This window comes from Arachis hypogaea, chromosome 5 (assembly GCF_003086295.3).
Source record: "Arachis hypogaea cultivar Tifrunner chromosome 5, arahy.Tifrunner.gnm2.J5K5, whole genome shotgun sequence".
In the NCBI taxonomy this organism is placed as follows: Eukaryota; Viridiplantae; Streptophyta; class Magnoliopsida; order Fabales; family Fabaceae; genus Arachis; species Arachis hypogaea.
In genome coordinates, this window is record NC_092040.1 from 115,385,326 (window position 1) to 115,409,872 (window position 24,547).

At 38.1% G+C, this 24,547-nt stretch overlaps 4 protein-coding genes and 1 non-coding gene across 8 annotated transcripts; 1 reads left to right on the forward strand and 4 right to left on the reverse strand.

Moving 5' to 3' along the window:
- Positions 1–264: 264 nt before the first annotated feature.
- On the reverse strand, positions 265–1,367 carry LOC112803102 (21 kDa protein). Its single transcript, XM_025846584.2, has one exon. It carries the CDS (start codon positions 941–943, stop codon positions 356–358), a length of 588 nt encoding a protein of 195 aa, XP_025702369.1. The 5' UTR covers positions 944–1,367; the 3' UTR covers positions 265–355.
- Positions 1,368–5,800: 4,433 nt separating this feature from the next.
- Positions 5,801–8,431, reverse strand: LOC112803103 (probable glucan 1,3-beta-glucosidase A). Its single transcript, XM_025846585.2, has 8 exons — positions 7,821–8,431; positions 7,625–7,744; positions 7,343–7,540; positions 7,093–7,254; positions 6,846–7,015; positions 6,632–6,781; positions 6,206–6,546; positions 5,801–6,126 (listed from the first exon to the last, which is right to left on the reverse strand). The coding sequence occupies exons 1-8, from the start codon at positions 7,995–7,997 to the stop codon at positions 5,942–5,944; spliced, it is 1,503 nt and encodes a 500-aa protein (XP_025702370.1). The 5' UTR covers positions 7,998–8,431; the 3' UTR covers positions 5,801–5,941.
- A 174-nt stretch (positions 8,432–8,605) lies between these two features.
- On the reverse strand, positions 8,606–10,228 carry LOC114927708 (uncharacterized). Its single transcript, XM_029298621.2, has one exon. The coding sequence runs from the start codon at positions 10,226–10,228 to the stop codon at positions 8,783–8,785; it is 1,446 nt and encodes a 481-aa protein (XP_029154454.1). The 3' UTR covers positions 8,606–8,782.
- A 470-nt stretch (positions 10,229–10,698) lies between these two features.
- On the forward strand, positions 10,699–13,012 carry LOC112803105 (uncharacterized). Of its 4 annotated transcripts, none has more exons than XM_025846587.3 (4): positions 10,699–11,510; positions 11,631–11,882; positions 11,983–12,120; positions 12,562–13,012. In XM_025846587.3, exons 2-4 carry the CDS (start codon positions 11,754–11,756, stop codon positions 12,751–12,753), a joined length of 459 nt encoding a protein of 152 aa, XP_025702372.1. In that variant the 5' UTR covers positions 10,699–11,510; positions 11,631–11,753; the 3' UTR covers positions 12,754–13,012. The 4 variants fall into 4 exon arrangements, with proteins under 4 accessions (XP_025702372.1, XP_025702373.1, XP_025702374.1 ...); XM_025846588.3 differs by having other exon boundaries at positions 11,206–11,510; positions 11,670–11,882; XM_025846589.3 differs by having other exon boundaries at positions 11,402–11,537.
- Positions 13,013–20,720: 7,708 nt separating this feature from the next.
- Positions 20,721–20,824, reverse strand: LOC112804629 (small nucleolar RNA R71). The gene has a single exon (XR_003203243.1). It is a non-coding gene; the product is annotated as a small nucleolar RNA R71 (small nucleolar RNA).
- Positions 20,825–24,547: the final 3,723 nt, after the last annotated feature.

Consider the following 24,547-nt stretch of genomic DNA (forward strand, 5'->3'; position numbering starts at 1 on the left):
AAGTGTGCAGATGATTATCCTAATATTAAAAATTAGATAAATAATTTAAAAGTGTAATATATTTTTATTTTATTGGATTAATTTTAAAATTTATTATTTATATTATTCACAACAATTATTATCTATCTAATAAGATTCATGACAGTAAATTAGTCTTTAGACCGGAAGTTGGAAGATACCGTAGGAAAAAAAAAAAACTAGTAATGGTTCAGCATATATCATACACAATTGACAGGAAGAATACTAGAGATTACAAAACCATGATAATCTATAAGGATTTAGATTTGATTATATATGTGACATAAAACACAAGATTGACATGATCCTTGAAAACAAAATTAGAAGAGGAAAGAAACTAGTATTGAGAAGCGTAGTGGGTGATGAGTGACAAGGCATTGCTAGTGACCTGAGCAAGATTTACCATTCTAGCCCTGATGGAATCCTTCATCTTACCATTGAGAGCGTTGCCAGCAAAGCCATCACCGCAGGTGCTGTCATCAGTCAACGCAGAAGAGACCCAGGTCTCAACATTGCTGATGTGCCATCTGAAATCGTCACCCTTCACCTTGCACAGCTTCAGCTCCTTCAGCGACTTGCTCAGCCTGTCACAGCTGTCGCTGATCTCCTCTGCGCAGTCCTTCAGGGCCGCGTACTCTCTGGGTTTGAGCCCTCTGAACTTGTTGCACTTTGTCACAAATGCCCTTGTGGACTGGCTCCTGTTCAGGCTGAGTGTGAGGGCAGTTTGGACCAGCTCGTGAGGGTCTTGCTGGATCGTGTTTGCATACACCGACAGAGACTCCACGCACACGTTTGGAAACGTCGTCGTGCTGCAAGACGATTTTATGAAATTCGAAGGGCTTCCGCTCACATTCTCGGCTCTGAATGTGACTGCAATGACAGAGACAAGAACAAGGGAGAGTGAAAGATGCAAACCCTTTGCCATTTTTTTTATGTGTATTCTAAGACTGAGAAACCAAAGCGAATAAAGCCTTCATTATATAGAGGATCACAAGCCCAACTTAACCCAAAGTCTCCTTAACCATATCTTGTGTCTACACCTCTATGGGGCCCACTTGGCAAAAATATAAAATTATTGGCTTCCTACTCTGTCCTTTTAGAAGAAGAAAAAAAAAATTGTTATTGAAAGAGATGTGAAACCTAAATAAATTGAATTATTGTACAACAATAAAAGAACATTTCTGAAGAAGATGTATGGGAATGCAATTAGGGCACGGGGCAATCATTCATGAGATAAGGGTTGATATAACATGTAGTCATGTACAATACAATACAACTTTGTCTGAACTGGCACATGTGCCTCTGTTCCTTTCTCGCCAATTTTTTAAATTTAAGATCCTTTTCTCTGATGTACAAAATGGAAAATATCCTTCTTTGCATTATTTTATTCAAGTGGGAATCTCTACTATTGCCGACCGACTTAGCCTACCATTAGATTTTGCTAATTTAATCATTATAGTTGATTACTTGATTACATGTTACTTTTTTCGTCATCAATTTTCAAATTGGACCCATATAGCAGACAATATATACATGCTGCTTTCATCCATGATTCTATAGAGTCTGCAGCCACGTGATATGGAACCTCATTTCCCATCAGTCATCACTATTCACTACAACAACAACAACAACAACAACAACAACAACAACAACAAAACCTTGTCCCACTAAATGGGGTCGGCTACATGAATCAAACAACGTCATTGTGCTCTGTCATGTATCATGTCTACAGAGAGACCGTTTACATATAGATCTCGTTTGACCACCTTATGGATGGTCTTCTTAGGTCTTCCTCTTCCTTTCGCCCTTTGTCCATCTTCCATCTCATCCACCCTCCTGATTGGATGTTCTATCGGTCTTCTTCTCACATGTCCAAACTACCTGAGACGCGATTCAACCATCTTTTCCACAATGGGTGCTACTCCAACTCTCTCCCTTATATCTTCATTCCTTATTTTATCCAATCGCGTATGACCACTCATCCATCTCAACATCTTCATCTCTGCCACACTCAGCTTATGTTCGTGCTCCCCTTTAGCCGCCCAACACTCCGTACCATACAGCATAGCCGGTCTTATAGCGGTGCGATAGAATTTACCTTTAAATTTTAAAGGCACTTTTTTGTCGCATATAAAACCAGATGCACTCCGCCATTTTGACCAACCTGCTTGGATCCTATGATTTACATCATGTTCAATCTCTCCATTATCCTGTATGATGCACCCAAGATACTTAAAACTTTTAACTTTTCGTAGGATGTTCTCTCCAATTTTCACCTCTATATTGGAGTTCTCCCTTCTCAGACTGAACTTACATTCCATATATTCCGTCTTGCTACGGCTTATGCGCAGACCATACACTTCTAGAGCTTCTCTCCATAACTCCAACTTCTTATTTAGGTCTTCCCTTGACTCTCCCATAAGGACGATATCATCGGCAAAAAGCATGCACCATGGCATAGGCTCTTGGATGTACTCTGTGAGTACTTCCAAGACTAATGTGAAAAGGTATGGACTTAAGGATGATCCCTGGTGTAATCCTATACCAATAGGGAATTCCTCTGTCACACCACCTTGAGTCTTCACACTAGTTGTGGCCCCATCATACATGTCTTTAATTGCCTGAATATATGCGATCCTTACTCTCCTCTTTTCTAAAACCTTCCATAAGACCTCCCTTGGTACCCTATCATACGCTTTTTCCAAATCAATAAACACCATGCGTAGATCCCTTTTATTACTACGATACCTCTCCATCATCCTTCTTAATAGGTATATCGCTTCAGTGGTAGATCTGCCTAGCATAAATCCAAATTGGTTCTCTGTTACTTGTGTCTCTTTTCTCAACTTCCGTTCTATCACCCTTTCCCATAACTTCATAGTATGACTCATAAGCTTAATCCCTCTATAATTTTCACAACTTTGTATATCCCCCTTATTCTTGTAGATAGGTACCAAGGTGCTCTTTCTCCACTCATCAGGCATCTTCTTTGACCTTAAAATCTCATTAAAAAGCTTGGTTAACCAGTTGATGCCTTTTCCTCCAAGACCCTTCCAAACTTCAATCGGGATATTATCAGGTCCTACTGCCCTGCCATTTTTCATCTGTTTTAGAGCCTCTTTTACCTCGAAGTCTCGAATCCTTCGATAGTAGTCAAAGTTTTGATCTTCTTCCCTTGTGCATAATCGACCAAGGCTCGGAAGAGTCTTCTGTCACTCATTAAATAACTTGTAGAAGTAGCTCTTCCACCTTTCATTAATCTTCTCCTCTTGAGCCAACACCTCTCCATCCTTATCCTTTATGCACTTAACTTGATCCAAATCTCTCGTTCTTTTTTTCCGGCTCTTTGCAATTCTATATATACCTTTTTCTCCTTCTTTCGTGCCCAAAGACTGGTAGAGACCCTCATATGCTCTTGTTCTTGCTTCACTTACAGCCACTTTTGTCTCTTTCTTATCCGCCTTATATTTTTCCTAATTATCTGCATTGCGGCATAAAGACCACTCTTTAAAGCATTCTCTTTTTATCTTTATCTTTTCTTGTATACTCGCATTCCACCACCAGGACTCCTTGTCTCTTGGTCCTATTCCTTTAGATTCACCAAAATTTTCTTTTGTTGTTCTTCTAATAACTTCTGCCATCTCCCTCCACATCTCTTCCGCGCTTCCATTCCCATCCCACGTTGCCTCTTCTCCTACCCGTCTTAGGAAGCTTCTTTGTTCCTCACCTTTCATCCGCCACCACCTCGTCCTTGGGTTCTTCGTATGATGTCTTTTCCTCAACTTTTGCTCAACGCGAAAATCCATGACGAGCACCCTATGTTGTGTTGTCAAACTCTCTCCCGGGATAATTTTACAGTTAATGCAAAATTTCCGGTCGACTCTCCTCAACAAGAAGAAGTTGATTTGAGAGCTTGTCATGCCACTCTTATAGGTTATAAGATGTTCGTCTCTCTTTTTAAAACATGTATTTGCGATGAGAAGATCAAAAGTTGAGGAAAAGTCCAAAATAGTTTTACCCTCGGCATTGATCACCCCGAAACCATGGCCTCCGTGAATGCTCCCATATCCAGTCACTTCTCTCCCAACATGGCCATTTAAATCTCCTCCTAAGAAAATCTTATCTCCCAAAGGTATGCCTTGAACCAAACTCTCTAGATCCTCCCAAAACCTTATCTTGTGTTGTTCGTCCGAACCCACTTGCGGTGCATAGGCGCTAATCACATGGAAAGCACCTCCCTCCACCACAAGTTTGATAGAGATGATCTGATCTCCCACCCTCTTGACATCAACTACGTCCTTCTTCCACTGCTTATCCACAATTATTCCAACTCCATTCCTATTCTTCACCTTTCCTGTATACCAAAGTTTTAAACCAGAAGGATCCAACTCCCTAGCCTTTGCACCAACCCATTTCGTTTCTTGTAAGCACATAATGTTAATATTCCTCCTTGTCATGGTGTCCACCACCTCCATGGACTTTCCTGTTAGAGTGCCTATGTTCCATGTCCCAAATCTCAACCTTTTGTCGCTTCGACCTTTACCTTTTCCTTTGTGAACTAGCTTATTTACCCTCGTCCATTCACGAAAACGCGAGAACCCTTGCTCATTTAACACTACATCCGGGCACCGATGCAGCGGCTCTTGCTTTGACACCGTACTCGAGCCATACGGCGCGTTACTTCCGGATAACGACCTAACTTTAGCGCAATAATGTCTTTGATTCATGTCATGGGGGGTTCGACTATATTTTTACGTTGGTTGCCGAAGACCTAACACAACCCTCCTCCTTTATCCGGATTTGGGACCGGCTATGTACCGCAAATGTAACATAGGCGGAGTTTCACTATTCTACAACTTGGACTAATAATCCAGAAGAGCGATGGATTATAGTTATTTTTGCATTAAACTTGTGAATAAATTTAGTTTCTTGATAAAATGAAATAAAAAAATAATATTATGATCTTTTAAAAATTTATTTTTGACACTTTTTATAGGTGAAAAATAATTTATATATTTAATTCAACTTTTTGGAAAATGATAATCCATTTCCATACTCTTGGAATGGAATTGAAACCTTAAACTTGTGAGTGTAAAATTAAAATGTTAGGTAAATATTGAGGATTATTTATCATTTTTTTCAAATAATTAAATAAAAGAAAAGATACGTGTACTCATATAGTTTTGATATTTTTAATTTATTGTGTAGCTATATTTTAATTATAAGATATTAGGGATTATGAATTTCAAACAAACTAATGTAATTTATCATGATATCAAATAATATTTATGATTATATTGATCTCCCGTATAAAGTACCCAAAGATAAAACTAGTATTTAAAAATTAAAACAAAGCAAGCAAATTTCCACAGTTTCTGTTTTCTATTTTTGATGAAGACAATAGATTGAGTTTTAGTTTTTGTCAAAAGACAATATATAATATTAAATCAGAAAAGTGTAAAATGCCTTGCAGCCCAATTTATAAACAAAAAAAAAGAAGCAAAGCTAACCCAGTGCTTTTCATGAAGCCCATTATATAAATAGACTTTAAAAAAACCCATTGAGACATGAATTGGGGCAATATTTTGGCGCAAAAGAACTGGGTCTCCACTCTCCTCTTGGGTGTTCAGTTGGTTTTTTTTTGGATTTGTCAGTTTTATTTTTCTGTTTCAACAGTTAAGTCTTTATATTTAATGAGGTGCACTAAATAATAGAACCCACAAATTACCTTGAAGCCCAATTTCAAGTTGACGTTGATGCAAAAAATAATAAAAACTCTATATGATATTTGAAGGTAGGATGGTATGTTACTTATTGCACTATATGAGAGGGGGGTAAACATATCATTATTAGTTTGTTCAGCTTATTTTTCAGCATAGAGTAGTGAACTGAACAAAAGAGTAAACATATATTATGCTGAAATTCAATTTAGAGTTATGTAACCATTCTCGATCATCCACTTAAGGCTCCATTGATCATATTGACATTTGTAGGACCAATATGCCCATCCAAAGGTTGCACGTGAATACACATCCAATTGTGCTTTTGCATAGTTCTGATAATCTTCCTTTGATGCACCTTGCACGCTCCATGCACCAGTCCATTCCCCTACCAATACCATAATAATGTAACTATCATGATTGTATGTTCAATAATATTATTGGTTAGAGTTTAGTTTGTATCTTACCAACAAAACTAAGAGCGTTAGTTGAAGAGACACCACTGAGATCCGAGGCTCTTTGATTTCTTATGAAGTCAATGTTTTGTTGTGCGTTCAGGCTATTGAAGTAATTGGAATAAAGATTGTAGTAATGCACATCAATGACTACATTTTTAAAACCTTGGACAAATGAGAGCAGTACTTTAGAATCATGATCCAACGGGTTTGACATGATAACATAAGCACTCTGGCTATATCTCCTCACAGCATCATAAGCTTGCTTGTAATAGTTTTTGAGGCTATCTAGATTGACACCCGACGGCTCATTCATCAATTCTATTCCTCCTAGGCTTGGATTGCCACCGTATCTGTTAATAAAAAAAATCAATTCTTCAAACCATAACACAACATTGAACATATGTATGGTACAATTCTGTTGAAGTAAAATAAAACCTTCGTGCTAAGAAGTCAATGACTGAGACTGTGTTTGGTATGTATGAATCTCCCCATTCTATATATCCATCTCTTGCCCCACTGTGATCATTGCCGTTCTGAGAACCTTGAACTGCATGCAAGTCCACTATCACCTTCATCCCATGCTTTCTGCGAGTAACAAGTAGTCAGGTGATGGACATATATAGAGGAAGATGAATTCATGGATACTCACTGCGCCCATGTAAAAGCATTGTCCAAAGCTGCCAAAGATCCCCCTACAAAAGGCTTAGGTGGATTCGGGTCTTGTGCTATCCACCATCCAACAGGTATTCTAACTGCAGTTAATCCATTTTCCGACATGAATCTGAAATCATCTTCGGTTATATATGTATCCCAGTGATTCTGCAGGGTAGGCATGAATGCAATGAGTTCAACAAGTCTCATAATTTGTAAGAGAAATTGTAAATTAGATTTCTTACATGCATGACTTGAGGAGCTCTAGCAGGGCCGTAACCATTGGTAAGTTGATACTCTCCTTGTAACTGATTTGCAACTTTATCATTTAAACGAAAGACGGAGGGGTCATTCTCATCCCAATTAGTGCCTGCATAATCTGCTGTCACTGATGTCTCCGATTGAACCTTCACACACAAGATTTTAGAGATATTTTCAAAGTAAATGTACTTATCCAATATGAATAGCTTGATGATGGAGTAAGTAGTATATTACCTGCAAGAACAGACCGTTTGATGCTTTGATTCTAATTTTGTTGGGGTCATTGCTATTTCTTACAATCTGAAATGTTTCCGGGTTGCTAGGCGAGTTGGAAACTGCAACGATTTTGTTTCCACTGCCTTGATTTTCTAGCCCAAGAAATTGCTTGTTAAACACTCTAAAATTGAAAGATGTGTCACTGACCCTCCATAGCTGCAAAAAAGCACAGGACAGACTGAAATTCCAAAAGCATCAAAAATGGATCTAAATGGAATTCTTTCAGATAAAGCAACATACCTTGAATGTTTCCCAACCTGAAGCTGAAGCACGGTTGGCAACAAGATCAGCTCCTCCTCCATTTTCTGCTGCGAGATATTTCTGGAACTTAGTGGACATTAGCTGCACTTGAGTTCCATCCTGAAATCAACAAAATTCATAAACAGTTCTGTTAAATTTGCAAATGAAGTGGACCCTAATAAAGAAAGAGTCATACCAAGAGATCTTTGTTGACAATTCCATCAAAGAGAGAAGGTTTCATCCATCCCTCAGCAAGCAACCAGTTTCCTAGATTCACAGCTTTGTATGGCAAATTCTGTGCAACAAGAACAGAATGAGGAGGGTGTGAGAGGCATAAAGCCAACAAGAAGGCAAACAAGTATCTATATGCCATTCTAAATTGTTTCGTGAATAAGATTGTGAAGAATCACTAAGTATTTATAGCCATGGTTTGTAAATCAACATCATACAATAAAGCACATTATGTTAGTATTAAAAGAGAAAAGACAAATTGTAATGACTTGACCCAAGTGTGAACCAAATTCAGATATTCATATTATTAATTACTAATTAGGCACCCCTGTCATAAGGCACTAATAGAGCCACTGGCCATGGTCAAATGTGGATATAATCACATCAAGACGCATAATGAGTGAGAGAGAGTATCAGGAAGAATCAACCCATTTACAAGCCTTTTCCCCAAGTCATCACGAAACTAAAATGGTTAATAAGAAATCGTTAGTCATCTTTCTTTCATTAAAGAAACAACAACTATCTTTGGATAATCTAAGCATTCAGCCTCAACAGTTACAGGGTGGAAGTTTCTCAATGAGCATAATCTACACGGTCAATGGACTAGTGGGCAGTGCCAGCGGGAAGTGGGCACCACACTTTGGCACTGGAATAACAATCAACTCCATTACTCCAACACAAGTTGACGCAAAAGAACAAAAAATATCAATGCAGTTGTGGCATTGAATTGAACAATTATTAAAGCATGTATTGCACAAATCTGGGCTGAAGATAATTATTAAAGCATGTTTGGCACAAATCTGGGCTGAAGATACTAATAATTTCATGTCTCCAAATTAAAATTTAATAGACTCACAAATCACTAATCACACACTAATCAGTACACATAATCTCAGCCTCTCTCAAACTATTTACCTAATGATAGTGCTAGGCCTTGCATGGCTGCAAAGGAGGACCACACAAACAATCATTGCCGGCAAAGGCACTGGCCGGGAACTGAGTCTTTGGAATCTGACCACAAAGATGGTTATAACTGACGTTCAGCTTCTGAAGCCCAACCACACCCTTAGGAATCTTTCCAAAAACCGAATTTCTAGACAAATCCAAGTACTTGAGCTTCTCCACGATCCTCAAACCTCCCATGTCGAACTTCAATTTATTCCCCGAAGCCCAGAACCCTACCAAATAGTCTGTTCTGTTCAGCAATCCAATGGCGCTCCCTGAGATATCGTTTCCGGAGAGATCGATGTAGTCGTAGAAGTAAGTCTCCGAAGGCTTCCAATCATCCAGCTTCATCCTTATTCCACACTTGGCCAGCTTCAACGAGTAGATAATCGGAGACGAAGTCACCCACTTGGGGATTGTTCCCAGGTGCAAGTTGTTGTTCGACAAATCCAGAGATTCAATTCCTTTCACGTTCATCTCGGGGAACGGGTCTACCAGCAAGTTGTTGGAGAGGTCCAGGTTGAAGATCTTCGTCAAGTTCTTGAAGCTCTGCGGCACGCTTCCAGTGAATCGGTTCGAGGAGAGATCGAGTGTGTCGAGAGCCTTCATTTTCCCTAGAAAATCAGGAATTTTCCCGGAAAGTGAGTTGTGTCCCACTTCCAGGTATCCCAGTGTTGGTGCCAGCGTGGCAATCGACGCCGGAATCGTGCCGGAAAATTTGTTCCGAGAAAGTTCTAGAATCCTGAGGTTCTTTAACGAAGTGAAAAAATCGGGAATGTTACCGCTGAGCTGGTTGCCTTGCAAACTCAGATATGTGAGGTTCTTGAGGTTCCGAATCCCGTCTGGGATAGCACCGGTGAGGAGGTTGTCGCCGAGTTTGAGCTGAGTGAGCTGAGTCAACAGGGATAGTGAACTCGGCACTGTTCCGGTTAAGCGGTTGCCTTGGAAGCTGAAGGCGCCAAATTTTCGAGTGGAGTTTCCAAAAGAATCGGGTATGCGACCCGAGATCTGGCTGTCCTCGATGTAGATGTATTGGAGGTTGGGCATATTGAGGAGAAAACCCGGGAAGGGACCCGATATGTTTCGGAGATTAGTGAAATAAATACCGTCGAGAAATTGGAGCTTTGAGAGGGAGGACGATATGGTACCCGATAAGAAGCTATTGGGTTGGTCGGGTTGACCCCCAAGAGAAATGCTTGTGACCCGTTTGTTTTCAAATAGACAGTTGAGGCCAGGCCACGTGCAACAATCGGTCCCGCGTATCCATTTGCTGAGCATCCCAGATGGGTCGGACTTGATGCCCGATTTGAAGCCCAATAGGCCTGCTTCGTCATCCGGGTGGCATTTGGCTGCATTGGCCTTGAGGTGTAGCGGTGTGAAGATGGTGAAGAGGATCAAGAGTGTTGTTGTTGCAGTGGGGATGCTCATTTTTATTTCGTGGGTTCTACTCAGTTTTGCAAGCTTATGTTAATATGTTATATAAGAAAAGAAAAGAAAAGGTAGTTGCAATTATTGACTATGAATATAAATGCATGATTATCCGGATCTGGGGTTCTGTCTTGGAAGCATTGGTCAGTGGATATCTACCATCTAGCTGGAGGGAGCCTCCAGAATTGACGCATTTATACTTTTCTTTTGTGTAGTGCAAGTGCTGCAACGTGGTTATGGTTCCACTTTCCACACACTACCTCTTGCTTTGCATTGTCCCAGTTTGCAGTACACTGTGGCACGTAGCCTTCTTGAACACTTCAAAATTTTGTCTGCTCTTATCTTAAAATATTGTTTTGAAAATCCTCCTACAAATCTTTTGTTTTGACATCTCTTTCCTCTTGCACTCGGTTTTACGTTAAGAATTGACAATTGACAATTTTTTGGGTATATTAGTATATTACCGACATCTAGACTTTGTACATTGCTATATGTTATGTTTTAATATCTTTGTAAATTGCTATATAGTACTTCTAAAAATAAACTTAATTGTACTCCATGACGTTTGGAAATTCTTGTGCATGCATTGCTTGAATATTGGAAGAATCCAATATCTTCTTTTCGTGGTAGGCTGGTAGCCAAACTAATTATCCTATTTTTTAATTAATTTTAGAATTTTGTCAGCAGCGATTAAACTAAAATCTTAGTTAAATCACTTTATTTGCGTAGTTGTTTAGACGAATGAGTATCAAGTATCAACTCTCAAGGTTAGTTCTTAGTTTACTTTGTGGCTTTGTGCTAAGCCTCAAGCACAATAAAGACCAAATGCATATGAGGTACCTTTTTGGTGTGACTCTCCAATCAGACATATAATGATAACTAAGCTAGCCTTTCACGTGGGCCTGTATTGATTGGACAAACGAAAAGCCCAAAGTAGTGACAAATATTTAAAGGCCAAAAAGAGGAAAAAGTAATTGAGTCTTTCAGTTGATGTTACTGCTGGAACGCGAGTTATCGAATGGTAGATGGCGGCACATTGATCCAAACGGGGGAGCAGAAATTTAGTTTGGTTCTGGTTTGGGCGGGTTTGTTGTTCTGTACGGTGCGGGTCGGTTTCCAGGCCCAATCCGTGGCTTAAACCCTTTAAACCTTTTCGAATGGCTTCTTTCGTGTAGAGGAGGAAGAGGAAGAAGAGTGCAGGTTCAATAGCACGACAAGTTCGGATTTTTGGAATATAATTCACTAATTCAGAGACTTGTTTTACCCTTTACTGCATAGCTAGGTGATTCCATTCGGCTTTCATATTTTGGTTTGCTTGCTCGCTCTCGCGTGTACCCCTGTTTTGTATTCGATTTCAATTGCAATTTCAAGCTCTAATATTTTTCCCTCTTTTCGTCATCAGATTTATGACCTGAATCTCGATTCCTTGACTGCTTTTCAGTTTCATAAACTCGGGGGTTCTTCCCTCATATGGAACTTGAGTTCTGAAACTAAAGTGAAGAGCTATTTGTTGACGGTGAATAGGATGGATCACTTTGCGGGAGCTGAAGAGCATCTTGCTCAACAAAGACTGAGGCAGAAGCTTGATGAAGTCAATGTAGCTGCTCAAAATTACCTTGCTCCTATCCAAGACCATGTCAATTTCACTCTCCAGGTTTCTTCTTTATTGACTGCTTCAATACAATCACAAATTTTGCACTTGCAAGCTTCCTATTCTATATAGTTCATTGTTTGATTGGATTTGTCTTTTCCAGAAAGCATATTTCAAATGTGCATATGAGTGCTTTGATAGGAGCAGAAGGCAGGAAGAGATAACTAATTGTGTCGAAAATTGCAGTATTCCTCTTGCTAATGTTCAACAGACTTTTGATACTGAGATGCAAAAGTTTCAGGTAAGCTTCTCCTTCCTTTCTCAACTGTTGTTGCTTCTTTAATTGCAAAAGTATTGTGAATTAATTTAATAGACAAGTCTCAATAGTACAATCAACGATTAATTGTCTTTCATTCTAGGTAATCAGTTTCTATCCACTATTGATTATAGGGTTTACAAACATAAAAATTGGATCCAATTCACACTTTACTTCTTCAACACTATTTGATGAAAATTAATGGTTTGTTGTAAGAAATAGAGCAGATATGTATGCATGCATCTTCGAAAATTTTGCATTGGAAGATCTTTGGACCTCCAAAAGATTTAGTTTGATTTCCTATTGAAGATATGGTATTCATAGATCCATGTAACTTACCTCACCTTGTAGTAAAACGCTTAGTAGTTTTTGTTGTTGATTTCCCATTATTTGGACAATAAATACCTTGTTTTGGACATGGTGCAGGAGAAATTGAATAGATCTTTGATGGTATGTCAAGATAGGTATGAGTCTGCAAAGCTCCAGCAGAAAGGTGGGGCCATGAATGATATGGTTTCCTGTGCTGATGAGGCGATCCAAGACAGCATCAAGATGCTACCACTTCTTGCTAATAAGTTGAAATCCTCCTTTGGCATTAAGGACAATGACTCCTTCTAGCTCCATTTTTTTGTATCCAAAGATTTAGTTATTCCTGTAGATGGTGCAAATTTGCTAGACATTATTTTGTAACTCTATCTAGAGTACACAAGATTTTACTCGATTTCTGTAGTTAGAATGCTGGGGAAGCTTGATTTGTCAATGACTTGAAGCAATAATTATGTGCATTTCGTTAGGTTTTATTTCGCTACCTTCAAATGTAACATTGTATACGATGTGATCATTTTAAATTTAATCGCAAACAACTTCACCCGTGCAATCTAGCCACCTGTTCTTTAAGCGGAATGCAAGCTCAACAATGCTGCATAAGTTTCTCCATTGTTTTGTTCTTCAGTAGTATGGTACACTAACGTGAAAAGATTAAGTTATAAACTGGTCATAAGTGGTGATTTTTATCGTGGGGGACAACTTAATGTTTCGTTTTATCTTTTTACTTCCGGAACTTTAAATTTTAGTAGAAGTTGAAACTCTGAAAGATATATCAATGATTGTATTAATATGAAGCCGAATCATTTTCTTTTTTACCCCTCAACAAACGATGATTTTTTTTCCTCCCCAAAAAGAAAAGAGCTTCTCTTAATATATTAAGTGCTTGTATTAACATGATAAAAAATATTTTTTATTTTTAGTATATTTGGTAAATTTTTAATAATAAAATAAAAATATTAAAAATAATTTTTTAAAAAAGTTTTGAGTAAAGTATCATTTTTGTCCCAACGTTTGGGGTCCTAACGTTTAAATCGTCCTATTGTATTCCTAACGTTTATAAAAGTGATTCAATGTTATCCTACTATCAATTATACAAACAAATTAGATTATATGTTTCAATTATTCTCACTTGGATTTATTCATTCTCAATTAGATATGTGTTCAATTTTAATATTATACCTACTGTTTGTATTTAGATTCAATTATTTCTCTAGAAAAATGAATTATGTAAATGTTGTAGGAATTAGTTTCAACTTTTGATGAGTTATTTTTCGGAGTGGATTATCAATTCTATCACAGACATGGCTCAGGATTCGGTGGTCCAGGTAACTTTGGACTACTTAGTGATCCAAGTAAAAAACATGTTTTTAAAGTTTTTTTATCAATTGCTATGTAGTCCTTGAACTATTTTTAATTGCAAATTAACCCCTTATATTTTATTTAATTATAGAAACTATTTTTTATTTTACAAATTATTTATTTATCATAAATCTATCATGTTCATTAACAATCATTTACAAAAACAACAACAATTATATCTTCCATGGATCCCAATTGATTAAAATATTACATTCGATCCGAGACGTTCTTGAGGAGTCATGAAATCGTGTTTCGCTGAAATCCAATCGATTGGACTATCGAACCAATCGATTGAAATTTAACCCAATCGATTGGATTTCAGTTTATCACTAAACAATCGATTGGATATTCCTGGTAAGCATGGTTTTACATAAATCAATCAATTGGTCAAAGTAACCAATCGATTGAACAATGAATTAAATGTGAAATTTATGTAATTCAATCGATTGTTTATGATTTCAATCGATTGAATTCTTCCAAACAATCGATTGATTTCAATATTCAATCGATTGGTTCTGGCTAAAAATCGATTGAACTTTGCACGTAACTTCTAATTCAATCGATTGGTTTGAAACTTCAATCGATTGGGAAGTGTCCTAAATGTGTTTTTTTCAGCATTCAATCGATTGGTATTGTAATCCAATCGATTGAAATTTCAAAATCGCTATATATTAAACCCAAACCATGCGTATTGAATTAGAAGTAACGTTTTAAAAACATTCGAACCCCCATTTCTGCACCGCTCTCTTCTCTCATCGAACCAGAAAGCTTCATCTTCTTCTCTCTTCTTCTCCAATCTCACCAACATCCACTCCGTCCTACATTCGTATTATTAAACCTCAACCAATTCATTACAAAACCCACAAAACCAGTATCCCCAAAATGGCCAGAACTAAGAACACCAAAAGAGCCAGGGTTGAGGGAGAAAGCTCTGCTTCCGCCAGCGCCGTTGCTTCATCCCCGGCAACGGCGCCAAAAACTTGGTGGACGAAATTGTGATTCCCTTTTTTCTTGTAATTGGATTTATAAAAGATGTATACTCTGAGGGCATTGTTTATTTTCTTCACAATCTCGTTCAACTAACCAGCAAGTGTACTGGGTCGTCCAAGTAATAACCTTACGTGAGTAAGGGTCGAATCCACAGAGATTGTTGGTATGAAGCAAGCTATGGTCACCTTGTAAATCTCAGTCAGGCAAATTAAACATTATTTATGGGTTTGAGGATAGGAATAATAAAAAGAAATAAATAATAAAAGGGATAGAACACTTATGCAGATTCATTGGTGGGAATTTCAGATAAGCGGATGGAGATGCTGTAGAGCTCTTGGACGCCTGCTCTCCTACTCCTTCTACTCAATCCTTCTTACTCCTTTCCATGGCAAGCTTTGTATAGGGGTTCACCATCAGCTGTGGCTACTTTCATTCCTCACGGGGAAATAACCTGTGCGGCTGTCACTCGCACAGCTAACCAGTCTGGAGGCATCACCCATGGCTGATGGCTACATCCCATCCTCGCAGTGAAAACTATGCTAACGCACTCTGTCACAGTACGGCTAATCACCGGTTGGTTCCCGCTCCTACTGGAATAGAATCCCTCTTTTGCGTCTGTCACCAACGCCCAGCAGGTTAAAGTTTGAAGCACGTCACGGTCATTCATGATCGGAATCCTACTCGGAACACCACAGACAAGGTTGGACTTTCCGGACTCCCAGGATCCTACTCGGAACACCACAGACAAGGTTGGACTTTCCGGATCCAGATGAATGCCGCCATCTATCTAGCTTATACCACGAAGATTCTGTTGGGGAATCTAAGAGATACGCATTCAAGCTCTGTTGCATGTAGAACGTAAGTGGTTGTCAATCACGCGCGTTCATAAGTGAGAATAATAATGAGGGTAATTGAACTCATTACATTCATCATGTTCTTGGGTACGAATGAATATCTTGGAATAAGAATAAGAGAGAATTGAATAAAAGAAGATAGAATTTCATTAATACTTGAGGTACAGCAGAGCTCCACACCCTTAATCTATGGTGTGCAGAAACTCCACCGTTGAAAATACATAAGCAAAAGGTTCAGGCATGGCCGAATGGCCAGCCCTCTCCATGATCAAGTGACCGAATAATGAAAGACTTGAAGTGGTCAAAAGATGTCTAATACAATAGATAAATGTCCTATATATACTAGACTAGCTTCTAGGGTTTACATGAGTAAGTAATTGATGCATAAATCCACTTCCGGGGCCCACTTGGTGTGTGCTTGGGCTGAGCTTGATGAATTCACGTGTAGAGGCATTTCTTGGCGTCAAACTTCAGGTTATGACGTGTTTTGGGCGTTCAACTCCGGATCATGACGTTTTTCTGGCGTTTTACTCCAGACAGCAGCGTGTACTTGGCGTTCAACGCCAAGTTACGTCGTCATTCTTCGAATAAAGTATGGACTATTATATATTGCTGGAAAGCTCTGGATGTCTACTTTCCAACGCCGTTGAGAGCGCGCCAATTGGAGTTCTGTAGCTCCAGAAAATCCATTTCGAGTGCAGGGAGGTCAGAATCCAACAGCATCAGCAGTCCTTTTGTTAGCCTTCTTCAGAGTTTTGCTCAAATCCCTCAATTTCAGTCAGAATTTACCTGAAATCACAGAAAAACACACAAACTCATAGTAAAGTCCAGAAATGTGAACTTGTAGCTTTTTGCTTCTGAACAGTTTTGGCATCTCACTTTTTCCTTTGAAGTTTAGAGTGATTGGCTTCTCTAGGAACTTAGAATTTCAGATAGTGTTATTGACTTTCCTAGTTAGGCATGTTGATTCTTGAACACAGCTACTTTATGAGTCTTGGCTGTGGCCCTAAGCACTTTGTCTTCCAGTATTACCACCGGATACACAAATGCCACAGACACATAACTGGGTGAACCTTTTCAGATTGTGACTCAGCTTTGCTAAAGTCCCCAGTTAGTGGTGTCCAGAGCTCTTAAGCACACTCTTTTACTTTGGATCACGACTTTAACCACTCAGTCTCAAGCTTTTCACTTGGACCTTCATGACACAAGCACATGGTTAGGGACAGCTTGATTTAGCCGCTTAGGCCTGGATTTTATTTCCTTGGGCCCTCCTATCCATTGATGCTCAAAGCCTTGGATCCTTGCTACCCTTGCCTTTTGGTTTTAAGGGCTATTGGCTTTTTCTGCTTGCTTTTTCTTTCTATTTTTTTTTTCGCCACTTTTTTTTTCACTGCTTTTTCTTGCTTCAAGAATCAATTCATGAATTTTTCAGTTCATCAATAACATTTCTCTTTGTTCATCATTCTTTCAAGAGCCAACAATTTTAACACTCATAAACAACAAGATCAAAAATATGCACTGTTCAAGCATTCATTCAGAAAACAAAAATTATTGCCACCACATCAATATAATTAAATTAAATTCACTAATAATTTCGAAAATTATGTACTTCTTGTTCTTTTGAATTAAAACATTTTTCTTTTAAGAGAGGTGAAAGACTAATGGATTTTATTCATAGCTTTAAGGCATGGTTACACACTAATGATCATGAAGTAGAGACACAAAAACATAGATAAACATAACACTTAAAAACCGAAAACAGAAAGAAAATAAAGAACAAGGAATGAATCCACCTCTAGTGGCGTCTTCTTCTTGAAGGACCAATGATGTTCTTCAACTCTTCTATGTCCCTTCCTTGCCTTTGTTGCTCCTCTCTCATAGCTCTTTGATCTTCTCTTATTTCTTGGAGAGTGAGGGCGTGTTCATGGTGTTCCACCCTTAGTTGTTCCACGTTTTGGCTCAAGTCTTCTAAGGAGGTACTGAGTTGCTCCCAATAGTTGTTGGGAGGAAAGTGCATTCCATGAGGCATTTGTTGATGAACTTCCTCATGTTCTCCTTGGGGGCCGTGAGGGACTTCCCTTGTTTGCTCCATCCTTTTCTTGGTGATGGGCTTGTCTTCTTCAATGGAGACATCTCCATCTATGATAACTCCAGCTGAATAACATAGATGGCATATGAGGTGGGGGAAGGCTAGCCGTGCCATGTATGAAGGCTTGTCAGCTACTTTGTAGAGTTCATTGGCTATGACTTCATGAACCTCTACTTCCTCTCCAATCATGATGCTATGAATCATGATTGCCCGATCCACAGTAACTTCAGATCGGTTGCTTGTAGGGATGATGGATCTTTGGATGAACTCCAACCATCCTCTAGCTACAGGCTTGAGGTCCAGTCTTCTTAGTTGGACTGGTTTGCCTTTGGAGTCTACTCTCCATTGGGCGCCTTCCACACAAATGTCCATTAGGACTTGGTCCAACCTTTGATTGAAGTTGACCCTCCTTGTGTAGGGGCATTCATCACCTTGCATCATGGGTAGATGAAACGCCAACCTCACATTTTCCGGACTGAAATCTAAGTATTTCCCCCGAACCATTGTGAGATAGTTCTTTGGATTCGGGTTCATACTTTGATCATGGTTCCTTGTGATCCATGTATTAGCATAGAACTCTTGAACCATCAATAATCCGACTTGTTGAATGGGGTTGGTTATGACTTCCCACCCTCTTCTTTGGATTTCATGTCGGATTTCCGGATACTCATTCTTTTTGAGCTTGAAGGGGACCTCAGGGATCACCCTCTTCTTTGCCACAACATCATAGAAGTGGTCTTGGTGGCTCTTGGAGATGAATCTCTCCTTTTCCCATGTTTCGGAAGTGGAAGCTTTTGCCTTCCCTTTTCCTTTTCTTGAGGAAACTCCGGTCTTGGGTGCCATTGATGGTGAATGAAAAATAAAAAGCTAGGCTTTTTACCACACCAAGTTTTTGGCGCCGTTGCCGGGGATTGTTCGAGTATGGACAACTGACGGTTCATCTTGTTGCTCAGATTAGGTAATTTTTCTTTTCAAAAATCTTTTTCAAAAATCTTTCTTTTATTTTTCGTTTTCCCAAAAATGTTTTTCGAAAAAAAAAAATTATAAAAATACAAAAAAATTAGAAAATCATAAAAATAAAAAATATTTTGTGTTTCTTGTTTGAGTCTTGTGTTAATTTTTAAGTTTGGTGTCAATTGCATGCTTTTAAAATTTTTCTTGCATTTTTTCGAAAATCCCATGCATTCATAGTGTTCTTCATGATCTTCAAGTTGTTCTTGATAAGTCCTCTTGTTTGATCTTGATGATTTCTTGTTTTGTGTCTTTTGTTGTTTTTCATGTGCATTTTTGCATTCATAATTTTCATGCATTAAAGATTTCTAAGTTTGGTGTCTTGCATGTCTTCTTTGCATCAAAAATTTTTCAAAATTATGTTCTTGATGTTCATCATGATCTTCATAGTGTTCTTGGTGTTCATCTTGACATTCATAGCATTCTTGCATGCATCTTGTGTCTTGATCCAAAATTTTCATGTTTTGGGTCATTTTTGTGTTTTTCATTCAAAATTTGATTTCAAAAATATCTTTTCCTTAATTCCCTCCAAAATTTCAAAATTTTGGGATTGACTTGGTCAAAAATTTTCAAAATTAGTTGTTTCTTACAAGTCAAGTCAAAATTTCAATTTTAAAAATCTTATCTTTTCAAAATCTTTTTCAAAAATCATATCTTTTTCATTTTTTTTAGCATTTTCGAAAATTTCAAAAATATTTTTCAAAATATTTTCAAAATCTTTTTCTTATCTTTTTATCAAATTTTCGAAAATTAGCTAACAACTAATGTGATTGGTTCAAAAATTTGAAGTTTGTTACTTTCTTGTTAAGAAAGGTTCAATCTTTAAATTCTAGAATCTTATCTTGTAGTTTCTTGTTAGTTAAGTAATTTTTAAAATTAAATCTTTTTTTTTTTCAAATATCTTTTTCAAATATATCTTTTTATCTTTTATCTTATCTTTTTCAAAAATTTTATCTTTTTCAAAATTTGATTTCAAAATATCTTATCTAACCTCCTATCTTCTTATCTTTTTCAAAATTTGATTTCAAATCTTTTTCAATCAACTAACTAACTCCTTGTTTGTTTCTTATTTTTTTCAAAACCACCTAACTACTTTTCCCTCTCTAAATTTTCGAAAATTCTCCCCCTCTTTTTCAAAAATTCTTTTTAATTGTTTTAAATTCTAATTCTAATCTCATCTCATCTTTAATTTTTGAAAATCACTAACCATTTTTTCAAAATTATTTTCGAAAATTTCTTTCTCTTCTCTTATTCTATTTAATTATTTAACTACTAACACTTCTCTTCACCTCTCTTCATCGAATTCTTCTTCATCCTTCTTCATTCTTCTACCTCTTTCTTCTTCTACTAACCTGAGGGAATCTCTATACTGTGACATAGAGGATTCCTTTTTCTTTTCTTGTTTTCTTCTCTTTCTTATGAGCAGGAACAAGGAAAAGGGCACTCTTGTTGAAGTTGATCCAGAACCTGAAAGGACTCTGAAGAGAAAATTAAGAGAAGCTAAATTACAACAATCCAGAGGCAACCTTTTAGAAAATTTCGAACAAGAGGAAGAGATGGCCGAAAATAATAATAATAATAATGTAAGGAGAATGCTTGGTGATTTCACAAAGCCAACATCCAAGTTTGATGGAAGAAGCATCTCCATTCCTGCCATTGGAGCCAATAACTTTGAGCTTAAGCCTCAACTAGTTGCATTAATGCAACAAAACTGCAAGTTTTATGGACTTCCATCTGAAGATCCTTATCAGTTTTTAACTGAATTCTTGCAAGTCTGTGATACTGTAAAGACGAATGGAGTTAATCCTGAAGTCTACAGACTCATGCTTTTCCCTTTTGCTGTAAGAGACAGAGCTAGAATATGGTTGGATTCACAACCTAAGGATAGCCTGGACTCCTGGGATAAGCTGGTCACTGCCTTCTTAGATAAATTCTTTCCTCCTCAAAAGCTGAGCAAGCTGAGAGTGGATGTTCAAACTTTCAAACAAAAAGATGGTGAATCCCTCTATGAAGCTTGGGAAAGATACAAGCAGCTGACCAAGAGATGTCCATCTGACATGTTTTCAGAATGGACCCTATTAGATATATTCTATTATGGTCTCTCTGAATTTTCGAAAATGTCACTGGACCATTCTGCAGGTGGATCTATTCACCTGAAGAAAACGCCTGAAGAGGCTCAAGAACTCATTGACATGGTTGCTAACAACCAGTTCATGTACACCTCTGAGAGGAATTCCGTGAATAATGGAGTCCCTCAGAAGAAAGGAGTTCTTGAAATTGATGCTCTGAATGCCATACTGGCTCATAACAAAATGTTGACTCAACAGGTCAACATTATCTCTCAAAATCTGAATGGATGGCAACATGCATCCAACAGTACTAGAGAAGTAGCTTCTGAAGAAGCTTATGATCCTGAGAACCCTGCCATGGCAGAGGTTAAGTACTTAGGTGAACCTTATGGAAACACCTATAACTCATCATGGAGAAATCATCCAAATTTCTCCTGGAAGGATCAACAAAAACCTCAACAAGGTTTTAACAATGGTGGATGCAATAGGCTGAATAATAGTAAGCCATATCCATCATCTTCTCAGCAACAGACAGAGAACTCTGAACAAAATAATTCTAATTTAGCTAATATAGTCTCTGATCTGTCAAAGGCCACCTTCAGTTTCATGAATGAAACAAGATCCTCCATTAGAAATTTGGAGGCACAAGTAGGCCAGCTGAGTAAGAAAGTTATTGAAACTCCTCCCAGTATTCTCTCAAGTAATACAGAAGAGAATCCAAAAGGAGAGTGCAAAGCCATTGACCTAGTCAACATGGCCGAAAGCACAAAGGAGGAGGAGGACGAAAATCCTAGTGAGAAAGAACTCCTGGGACGTCCTCCAAGCAAGAAGGAGCTTCCTAATAAGGATCCTGAGGAATCTGAGGCTCACACAGAGACCATAGAGATTCCACTAAATCTCCTTCTGCCATTCATGAGCTCTGACTATTATTCATCCTCTGAGGAGGATGAAGATGTGACTAGTGAGCAAGTTGCTCAATATCTAGGAGCTATCATGAAACTGAATGCCAAGCTGTTTGGTAATGAGACTTTGGAAAGTAAACCTCCCTTGCTCATTAATGAATTAGAAACTTGGATTCAGGAAACTCTACCTCAAAAGAAACAAGATCCTGGCAAGTTCTTAATACCTTGCACCATTGGCACCATGAGCTTTGAAAAAGCTCTGTGTGATCTTGGGTCAGGGATAAACCTTATGCCACTCTCTGTAATGGAGAAGCTAAGAATCATTGAGGTACAACCTGCCTTGTTCTCATTACAATTGGCAGATAAATCCATAAGACAAGCTCATGGGATAGTAGAGGACGTGCTTATAAAAGTTGAAAACTTTTACATCCCTGCTGATTTCATAGTCCTAGATACTAGGAAGAAAGATGATGAATGCATCATCCTAGGAAGACCTTTCCTAGCCACAGCAGAAGCTGTGATAGATGTCAACAGAGGAGAGTTAGTCCTTCAATTGAATGGAGAATACCTTGTGTTTCAAGCACATGGCCATCCCTCTGTGACAAAAGAGAGAAAGCATGAAGAGCTTCTCTCAGTTCAAGGTCAAGAAGAGCCCACACAGTCAAACTCTAAGTTTGGTGTTGTGAAGCCACAACCAAACTCTAAGTTTGGTGTTCAAGCCCCATATCCAAACTCTAAGTTTGGTGTTGGGACTAGACAACATTGACTTGATTGCTCTGTGGCTCCATGAGAGCCACTGTCAAGCTATTGACATTAAAGAAGCGCTTGTTGGGAGGCAACCCAATTTTATTTATCTAATTTTATTTTATTTTGTTTCTTTGTTATTTTTGTGTTTAATTAGGTACATGATCATGAGGAGTCACGAAAAAATAAAAAAAATTAAAAACAGAGTCAAAAACAGAAGAAAAAAATTTTTCACCCTGGAGGACGCACGGGCCGGCGTTCAGCGCCCAGAAGATGCATCTGGCGGGCGTTCAACGCCAGAACAGAGCATCTTCCTGGCGCTGAACGCCCAAAACAAGCAACATCCTGGCGTTTAACGCCAGGATGCGCACGCAGAGGACAATCTGGCGCTGAACGCCAGAAACAAGCTTGAAACTGGCGTTCAACGCCAGAATCAAGCATCACATGGGCGTTTAACGCCCAGAACATGCACCAATGGGCGTTTGAACGCCAGAATGGTGCATGAAGGCAATTTACACGCCTATAGGGTGAAGGAATGGTATTTCTTTTCACCTCAGGACCTGTGGACCCCACAGGATCCCCACCTCAGGACCTGTGGACCCCACAGGATCCCCACCTACCTTTTCTTTTAATCCTATTCACACTCTCCTAATCCAAATCTCATTCTCAATGTCACCCTTCCCAAAAACCTTCACCAATCACATCAATTTCTCTTCCCAATTACCCCATGCACCATTCACATCAACCTCCTCTTCCCCATAAACCCCACCTACCCCCATTACATTCAAATTCTATTTAATTGTGATGAAGCAACCAGTCTGGCGGAAGCAGAGCTTTCTCCCTCAACCCTGGCTCTTTTGGTGTTCTTAGTTCTGGCCATTTTGGGGATACTGGTTTTGTGGGTTTTGTAATGAATTGGTTGAGGTTTAATAATACGAATGTAGGACGGAGTGGATGTTGGTGAGATTGGAGAAGAAGAGAGAAGAAGATGAAGCTTTCTGGTTCGATGAGAGAAGAGAGCGGTGCAGAAATGGGGGTTCGAATGTTTTTAAAACGTTACTTCTAATTCAATACGCATGGTTTGGGTTTAATATATAGCGATTTTGAAATTTCAATCGATTGGATTACAATACCAATCGATTGAATGCTGAAAAAAACACATTTAGGACACTTCCCAATCGATTGAAGTTTCAAACCAATCGATTGAATTAGAAGTTACGTGCAAAGTTCAATCGATTTTTAGCCAGAACCAATCGATTGAATATTGAAATCAATCGATTGTTTGGAAGAATTCAATCGATTGAAATCATAAACAATCGATTGAATTACATAAATTTCACATTTAATTCATTGTTCAATCGATTGGTTACTTTGACCAATTGATTGATTTATGTAAAACCATGCTTACCAGGAATATCCAATCGATTGTTTAGTGATAAACTGAAATCCAATCGATTGGGTTAAATTTCAATCGATTGGTTCGATAGTCCAATCGATTGGATTTCAGCGAAACACGATTTCATGACTCCTCAAGAACGTCTCGGATCGAATGTAATATTTTAATCAATTGGGATCCATGGAAGATATAATTGTTGTTGTTTTTGTAAATGATTGTTAATGAACATGATAGATTTATGATAAATAAATAATTTGTAAAATAAAAAATAGTTTCTATAATTAAATAAAATATAAGGGGTTAATTTGCAATTAAAAATAGTTCAAGGACTACATAGCAATTGATAAAAAAACTTTAAAAACATGTTTTTTACTTGGATCACTAAGTAGTCCAAAGTTACCTGGACCACCGAATCCTGAGCCCACAGACATTTGTATTCTAACTTCAAGAAGAGATTTTTAAAACTCAAACTAAAGCGTTCATGATGTGTAATTGACGGCAGGATAACATTGAATCACTTTTACAAACGTTAGGGATACAAATAGGACGATTTAAACGTTAGGGACACAAATAGAATTTACCACAAACGTTGGGGACAAAAACGATACTTTACTCAAAAAGTTTTTTTTTAAAATTGATATTTTTTATATAATAAATAAATAAAAAATATT